The 9,067-nt window shown below is 40.1% G+C and overlaps 1 protein-coding gene and 1 non-coding gene across 3 annotated transcripts in view; both read left to right on the top strand.

Moving 5' to 3' along the window:
* Window positions 1-4,060: 4,060 nt before the first annotated feature.
* LOC129406164 (U6 spliceosomal RNA) lies at window positions 4,061-4,167 on the top strand. Its single transcript, XR_008630827.1, has one exon. It is a non-coding gene; the product is annotated as a U6 spliceosomal RNA (small nuclear RNA).
* Window positions 4,168-5,407: 1,240 nt separating this feature from the next.
* MRTFA (myocardin related transcription factor A) overlaps window positions 5,408-9,067 on the top strand; it is a 96,056-nt gene continuing 92,396 nt past the window's right edge. For both annotated transcript variants that reach the window (XM_055144163.1, XM_055144162.1), the window contains exon 1: window positions 5,408-5,627. In XM_055144163.1, coding sequence (XP_055000138.1) covers window positions 5,582-5,627 — 46 coding nt within the window. In that variant the 5' untranslated portion in view covers window positions 5,408-5,581. The remainder of the gene's footprint in view (window positions 5,628-9,067) is intronic.

Here is a 9,067-nt window from a genome sequence, read left to right as displayed (position 1 = left end):
GAAGAAAATAGGATTTTTAAGAAAATAATTTCTATAGACAGATGTTTAGTGTCTCTTGTAATTGACTGGTATTTTGTTTGTTGTTTGGGGCTACATTAAGTGGTGCTCAGGGCTTATTTCTGGCTCTGCACTCAAGGATCACTCCTGGTGGGGCTCGAGGGACATTATGGATTGCTGCGGATCAAATCCGAGTCAGCCCTTTGCAAGGCAAATGCCCTATGCTGCACTCTCACTCCAGCCCGATTGGCTGTTTATATTTTCCTCTTTGTTTCTTTTATTCCACATATGAAAGAAATAATTCCTTGTTGTTCTACCTCTGGCTCACTTTGCTCGGCATGATATCCTCCAGTTCCATTCATGTGTCACCTCACTGCAGGATTTTATCTTTCTTTTTTTTTCTTAAATAGCTGAGTAGGATTCCATTGTATATGTACCACAGTTTCCTTATCCACTCACTTGTTCTTGGACACTTGGGTTGTTTCCAGATCTTGGCTATTATAAATAATGCTGCAGTGATCATAGCAGTGCCACCGTTTTTTCAAATTAACATTTCTGGAGCTTGGATTAGATACCAAAAAGTAGAATTGATGGGTTCAATGGAAGCTCAGTAATTATTATTATTATTATTATTATTATTATTATTTGTTTGCTTTTTGGGTCACACCCGGCATGCACAGGGGTTACTCCTGGCTCTGTACTGAGGAATTTCCCCTGGCGGTGCTCAGGGGACCATATGGGATGCTGGGATTTGAACCCGGGTCGGCCGCGTGCAAGGCAAACGCCCTACCCGCTGTGCTATCACTCCAGCCCCCCCAAGTAATTCTTAATTGTTTGAGAAGTCTCCATACAGTTTACCGTGAAAGCTGAACTAGGCAACTTTCCCATCATCAGTGGATGAGGGTTCCTTCCCTCCGACTCCCCACCCCCACCAGCATTGGTAGCAGGTGTACCCCATTTGATGTATACCATTCTCACTGGTGTGAGGTGATACCTCATTGTTGTGCTTGATGAGTGGGAGGGAGTGGGGTGCTTGGGAGGGAACCTTGAGACAGTGGTGAGGTAGGCTGCGACACTCTGGTGGTGGTGTGGTGTTGAAACATTGTATGCGGAAACATTGCTATTCATGGTAATATAAATCACAGTGTCTAAATAAAAATGGAAGTGTTTAAAAAAATAAAGAAACTCGATTTTAGGAATAAATACCATTAATATTTAACAAAATATGGATAGTTTTCCAATGTTATTTTAATAATACACATGTGATAACCAAGTGTAATAGTGATTCATTTTTAAAGCTTTCAAAATGTTTTAAGTATTCCTATAAATCATATCATGATTGGCTAGTAGAAAGAAAGAAAAAAGATAATCAGAGGAATAGGCCATTTTGATTAATGTATTTTATGTAGCTACCATGAAATTAAGAGGTTTTTCATTGTGTTTTAACCTTACAGTGTTTTAACGCTGATCCTTTCATCAGTGTCCACTTTCCTCCAATTTCCCCCACAACGCGTTTGCCTCCCACCCACTAGTCTGCTTCAATGATGGGTGCTTTTTTTTCTTTTTTTCCTTTTTGGGTCACACTCAGTGATGCACAGGGGTTACCTGGCTGCACTCAGGAATTATCCTAGCAGTGCTCGGGGAACCAGATGGGATGCTGGGAATTGAACCCGGGTCGGCCGTGTGCAAGGCAAATGCCCTACCTGCTGTGCTATCGCTCTAGCCCCGGGTGCTTTTTTCAAAAATAAGTTTTCACACTGTGGTTTATACTATCGCTGCTGATAGGGTTTCATACATAACACTTATACATACAAACACCACCTACTCCTCTGGCCGAACGCCTCTCTACACACTGACATTGTCTCCTCCCTGCTCTGTCCCCCAGCCCCCTGGAGTGGCATGTTTCCTACTGAATACCAGTTCTCATATTTTTTGTTTCCATTGATTTGGGGCATTATTACATCATTAGTTTCTTTGTATCCTGCATATGAGAGGTTGTTCTGTCTCAGTCTCTCTCCCTTTGATAAAATTCACTCAGCATGGTACTCTCCAGGTCCCTTCATGTAGCATGAATTTTCTTTTTATGGCCAAGTGATATTTCATTGTGTACATGTATCATAGTTTTTTAAAATTCAGTCATCTATTTTCTTTTTTTTTTTTTTTTTTGCTTTTTGGGTCACACCTGGCGATGCACAGGGGTCACTCCTGGCTCTGCACTCAGGAATTACCCCTGGCGGTACTCAGGGGACCATATGGGATGCTGGGAATCGAACCCGGGTTGGCCGCGTGCAAGGCAAGCGCCCTACCCGCTGTGCTATCACTCCAGCCCCAGTCATCTATTCTTGGGAATAGACCATTTTAAGAAGAATATGGAGACTATGACAAACCAAATAAGGTTAAGATGAGAACTTGTCTAATTTCTCTTCATTATGAACATTAAAGATGTGTGGATGGTTTTTTAGGGGCTAGGATGGAAAAACTTTGTGAATAAACTATATTGATACCCTGCAGTATTATTTCACTTTATTTTTTACGGAATCACAGTCAGACATACAGATACAAGGTTGTTCATGATTGGGTTTCAGTTATATAATGTTCTAATACCCCTCCCTTCACCAGTGTACATTTTCCACCACCAATGTCCCCAGTTTCCCTCCAGCCCCCAGCCTCTGTGGCATGCACTTTTCTTCTCTCTCTACCTCCCTTCCCCCTTCTCCCCTCCTCCCTCCTTCCCCTCTTTTGAGCATTATGGTTTGCAATATAGATACTGAAAGGTTATCATGTATATCCCTTTATCTACTTTCAACACTCAATTCTTGTCTAGTTTCACTTTAAAGTGGACTGTTAACCCTATTAAATTTGTGTGGATTGGCTAAAAGTAAAAGAGTGTTCAAATTAAGATTGTTTGGGAGACTAGAGAGATAGTACAGTAAGCAGGTAGGGCGTCTGTTTTATATGAGGCTGGCATCCTATATGGTCCCCTTAAGATCCCCTGAACATTGCTACGAGTAATTCCTGAGTGCAGAGCTAGGAGTAGGCCCTGAGTATCACCCTCAGCATGCCTGCCCCTTACCCCCACCCCTGTAAAAAAAAAAAAATCATTAGCCTTCATTCCTCTGGTGCCATTAATTTGAAAAGCATGTTGACTTTTCAGAGACCTTGTCAAGTTACTTCAGTTCCTTTTCTGTGAAAAAAAAATTTGCACAAAAATTTATGGAGTTGAAATGCCATAGGAGTTCAGCCTTCAAAATTGTGAAAACTTCCAAAAAGTTACCATATTGAATTTGCTGCCATGCCTACACTCTTCTAATCACTCTTCTTGAGCAAAAAAGAAGCTTTGACAGGAGGAAAACACCCCTCTGCTCTTACCATCATCTGAGTAGGAATCTTATAATTTATATTTCTTTTCTTGCAAGAACAGAACTGTGAGAATTTGTTTCATTTGAAGAGAAAAAAAACCCACACAGCAATTGTGCTACCCACATTGGGACAAAGGAATGACTCAATCTTCTAGGGATGCTTCTCTAGTTGCTAACCTCTGACAGGGCTTTCTTGCAGTCTTAAGAGTTAAACTTTATCCGATTTTCATAAGATAGAGAACTTTTTTTGCCAGAGGGGCCAATGAGAATGCTTTTCTTCCCCAAAGCAGCTATTTAGCTTACACTGGCTGCCACTTCATTGCCTGTTGAGTCATTCCCACAGTTCTATATAGAGCTTTTCTGGCTTTTCTTTTAAACATGATGTTCTTGGAGTAGAAAGAAGTTTGCTTCCCCCCCCCCCCTCGCCACAGAATCTCTCCCACCCCAAATCTGCATTGCTTCCTCTTATCTAATAACTGAGTATTTCCCTCAATCTTTCTGAGTCTATTTTCTCTTTTAATGTCTTTTAGTGCTTTCATTTATCATTTGTTTGCCTGAATTTGTAAGCATTTAGACATTCACTGGGCAGAGTTTGTAGTAGTTGACTTTTAAGTCATGCTGCTACTGAACCAGAATAATTGAGGAATTCTCACTAAAGATACCAAACATGGATTTCTAGTTTTTAGCTATTTAAAATGAAATCAGTGCTCGCTTCGGCAGCACATATACTAAAATTGGAACGATACAGAGAAGATTAGCATGGCCCCTGCGCAAGGATGACACGCAAATTCGTGAAGCGTTCCATATTTTTAGCACAGCGGCCACTCAACACCTTTATTGCAAACCACAACAGCTAATTAGAGAGAGAAAACAGAAGGGAATGCCTTGCCACAGTGGCAGGGTGGGGTGGGGGGGAGATGGGATTGGGGAGGGTGGGAGGGACACTGGGTTTACGGGTGGTGGAGAATGGGCACTGGTGAAGGGATGGGTTCCCAAACTTTGTATGAGGGAAGTATAAGCACAAAAGTGTATAAGTCTGTAACTGTACCCTCACGGTGATTCTCTAATTAAAAATAAATAAATTTAAAAAAAAATAAATAAAGACAGAAAAAAAAAAAATGAAATCAAATATGTTAAAAGGCTCCCTAGTTATTCTTTATGGTGAATGTCAGTAAATGTGACTGTGAAGGGAATGAATGAGCTTTTAATTTTGAAAGTAGGAAAGTTGCGATAATTTGAAAGGACTTCAGTTTTTCTTTTTTTTAGTGGAAGGCAAAATGCCTCTGTTCTGTCGTGTTCAAAAGAGTCAGTGCTGTGGTAGTAAAACAAGAAATGAAGGTTTTTGTTTTAATCAGAAAAGGAGAAGTTTTGTTATATTTGAATCGTGTGTTCTATACATTCAGTAAATCTAGTAACATTTATAAGCTGTCTATTCACATATCACATGTCTCACATAGGCACAGTAAGGGGGCTCTGTCAAGGGGATTGGCAGATCTGAAAGACAGATTATAGCTTCGGAATGTATTTAGATGACTTTCTGAAACAGATATTTTAATTGGAGTGGGGGTGGAGAAATAGTTCAGCTTCTGCAGTTAAAAATTCAACTTCCTCAGCCTGTTATCTATAAATACCGCAGATGAAAAAGTTTCTGAAAATGTTTTTCAGATAACTGAATCACCATACATAATTGTTTATATTATGTGTTGATACGTATCTAATCCTTACCCCCCACCTATGAATGGATCAAAATTAGGCTGTTTCTTTCACAAGATTGAGTTGTTTGGATTGCGTTTAATCTGTTGCTCTAAACTGCGTTAGTAGCAGAGTCTCACAGAGTAAGGTTTGAACAAAGCTTCATCTTCTTGGACAGGAAAAAGCAGTTGATCTATTTTCTGAAAGTCTTTTTTGTATGTCTCTCCACTCCCCCAGAGCCGAGTAGCTAGGGGAGGAGCTCACTCACTGTGCTAACCACACTTCATATGTCTTAACTTGAGCGCTTTTTGGTTTCCTGTCGGCAGTAATTCAACTCTGTGCCATCTTGACTTGCCTGAAGGGCGGATAAACCGGTAACTGCGCTTCGAAGGGGAGTGAGTTCTCACAGTCTGTTTGGAGCAAAAGGCATGAGACTGAATTTATGAAAGCTTTCAGTCGTGTATGAAGACATCTTTCTTCTGTGACTTTGAAATTTTTACTGTATTTGTGAACTGCTGTTTGAGAAGCCTGTCATGACTCTCCTGGAACCTGAGATGTTAATGATGGCTGTCCAGTCAGGTAGTGCCGCATTTCCTGCAAATTTTACTTGTAATAGACATAGGTTTATTTGTGCTAAGATTGAATAGAGACAGGGTGAAAAAGAGATGGGGGTAAGCATTCTGTCCAGTGAATGTACATTTTCAGGTTTATTGTAGTAATATCTTTTGAATTGTGCATGCTAATATTCATGGTTTTAAGTGAGATGCTTGCTGACCTTAAGACAATTTAATGGGAACACGTATATAAGAAAAAGAACTGCTACTTTCCTTTAACTGAGTGTTTCATTACCACCTTTGATACTGCTTTTAATGAATGATAATTAAATTGTTGTTTTATAAATTGTTGTTTTTAATCACTAATCCACTCTATTTTTATGTGCTTTTATGGAAATGTTTTAAATTTTTTCCTGAGCTGTTTTTTCTCATCTTTTTTATGTTTTGGCTAGTTGAAAGTGCTCTTGATAACCCATAGGATTGGAAATCTGAGTGCAGGGATGAGGAAGTTAGAGTAAGGCAGTCAACAGAAAGAATGCAAAAAATTCGAAATTCTATCTCAAGAAACAGTGTGTGCAGTTCAAAGTTTCCTTTAAACTATTTAAAAATTCAGTTTGTTTTTGGTGGTTTCTTTTACTTTTAGTGCTTTTACACTTGTACATTAGCTATCTAAAAATAGGGAATGTTCTTTTGTTATTTTTAGACTTCTGCTAAAATGTAGCCTGTAATGTTTTCCTGTTCCAGAACTTATCTTGAAAGATTCATACAAGCAGCATTTGGGGACCACTTCACATCCATTGGCTTTTGCTCAAAGGAGAATGAGATTCCTGGGTTCTGGCAGATTCTCTAGCAGAATTGGCTTCACAATTCTCCTTTGGGAGTGCTTAGATAGTATGTTGAAAGATAAAGCGATCCATCGGAAGACACGATCAGATGCTATCAGGTTAAGCTTCATGGACAGGGAAAGGGGCAGAGAGAAAAACAGACTGTTCCCGTTCTATTTTTTTCTCGTTTTACAAAGTAAGACTATGATAAATTTTTCAGTTGACCTTTTCTTTGAATACATGCTCTGTGTTATTGGTTGTCTCTCCATTTCTCACCACAGCTCTTTCAGGTATTGTGTTCTAAACAAGATAATGTAGAGCAGTGTCTTTCAGTGTGTGGGGAGAGCACTGGGTTCCCAGTGGCTCCCAGGATATTCCAAGGGGGCCACAGGTGACAACCACATAAATGGGGAGGGGGGACCACTGAATGGGAATGGGGTCAATTGGTAGGACCGGGGACCACAGGAAGGAAACAAGGATAGAAGGGAGCCACTTTGGGAAAAAGACTGAGAAACACTGGTACAGAGCACCTGTCTTGGATGAAATTGTTCCCGGTCAAGCTAAAATTTTGACTTTCTCTGTATTCTAGTTCTCTATGTATGAGCAAGTGTGCATTTTTTTCTTGAAGGATAGACCTTAGAATTTATGTGAATGATCTCTTCCTTTTGATCACCTTTTCACTTAAAAATTAAAAGATTAATTGCTTTCCCTCTTTCCTCAGTATTCCCAGTGAAATAAGGGAAAGGGACTTAATAGTTCCTTGTCTTCCAAAGAGCTGTGCTTTTTTTTTTTCTTTCTGAGACATATGTTTAGCAGGGCTAACCACCCATCTGTTGGACCTGCTACTTCATAAAACTTTCAAAAGATCTGTAAGATAAATTTGGATGAAACTGACAGGAGTGGTAGAAGTGGTAGAATAAAAAATCTCATAGGATAACATGTGTTGACTTCTTTCTTCTTGCCTTTATGCATAAAAATAGAGGAAGGTACCCACCTTAGTGAGTAGCAGAGAAAGAATGAGTAACAACAAACAGATTTCTCTAGTTCTTGTGGGGATGTCCTATGTTAAAAAACAAATGGGGGCGGCTAGAGGGGGGAGGGCATTTGCTGTGCACACGGCCGACCCAAGTTCGAGTCTCAGCATCCCATATGGTCCCCTGAGCACTGCCAGGAGTAATTCCTTAGTGCGGAGCAGGAGTAACCCCTGTGCATTGCTGGATGTGACCCAAAAAGCAAAAAACAAACAAACAAAAACCAAATGGGGGGAAAACCCAACAAACTTAAATGCATTCATTTTGTAAAATGGTTTTCTTTTGAAACTATGACCATTAAGCTATATTGCAACAATAATAAGGTAGCTAGGGTAGAGTGATTGCATAGCAAGTGGGTTGCTTGTCTTGCAAGTGGCCAAACCATATACAGTTCCCCACACCACTTAGAGTCCCCCCAAGCCCTGCCAGGAATGATCCCTGAGTACAGCTGGGTGTGGTTTAATTCCTTCACCTCCCCAATAATTTAACTATGATAGGAAATTTTAAAAAAAAGTAATGAAATCTTAAGAATCCAAATAAATTAAAAGCCAACCTAAAAAGATGACTTTTTAAGATTCAAGTCATGTGGACCCATCTGTGCAAGCCATCAGTGTTTTAGCAATAAAATATCTGGACTGTTGTGAATATAAGCTTTGTAGGAGAAACTACTGTTAAATGAGGTTTTAGATTTTAAACTCAACCCCTTTAATAAGATCCAAATTGTAAAACTTTCATCCGAAATTAAACTTCAGGACACTGAATATCATAGCGTATTCCCAGTGTAGCCCCAAATAGTAAAAAGTGTACTTGCTTTTTACTATTTGGAGCAAGAAGGTTTGGTAAGACAGATAAGATATTCATCCTCCTGACTGATGATGGTCTTATATTGACACTTTGAAATCCTGGTTCAGATGAATTTTGTGAAATCCCTTTACACAAACAACCCTTTCTCCCCTTGTTCCTAAACTGCCACCTTTATAACATAGAGTATAAGGGTCAGAGAAATAGCTCAGTGGACCAGAGAGCAGGCTTTGCGTGCAGAAGGCCCTGGGTTCGGTCCCTGGTGCTGTACCTTTTAAAGCACCACCAAAGGTGACCCCTCAGCATGCAGCCAGGAATAGCCCCTGAAGATAATGGGTATGATCTACAAGAATAAATAAAATAAAAAACTTTAAATGAAATGTAGATTTTTATCTTTTTGTTTCTTTGTTTTTGTTTCTGGGCCACATGTGGCAATGCTCAGTGACTACTCATAGCTCTGCACTCAGGACTCACTCCTGGCAGGCTCAGGGAACCATATGGGATGTGGGGGATAAATCTGGGTCTGCCACGTGCAAGACAAGTGCCCTCCCCACTGTGCTGTCACTCCAGCCCCTGACTTTATCTGTTGGGGGGGTGGGAATGGACAGACACCTGGTTGTGCTTGTAATGTTGCTGGAGTAGAACTCCGGACTCTGTCATGTAAACCTGTGCTTAAGTCCGTTGAGCCATTTATCTGGCCCTAGACATTTTCACTTTTACCGGTCTCCTTAATTATATTATTAGATTCTTAGTGTCTCAAAGGTAATATGTTTGTCTGTTTATTGGTGCCTAACATTGGTATATTGTAG

This window comes from Sorex araneus, chromosome 6 (genome assembly GCF_027595985.1).
Source record: "Sorex araneus isolate mSorAra2 chromosome 6, mSorAra2.pri, whole genome shotgun sequence".
Lineage (NCBI taxonomy): Eukaryota > Metazoa > Chordata > Mammalia > Eulipotyphla > Soricidae > Sorex > Sorex araneus.
The sequence above is the reverse complement of the archived record's forward strand: the minus strand, read 5'-3'. Positions and strand labels throughout refer to the sequence as shown.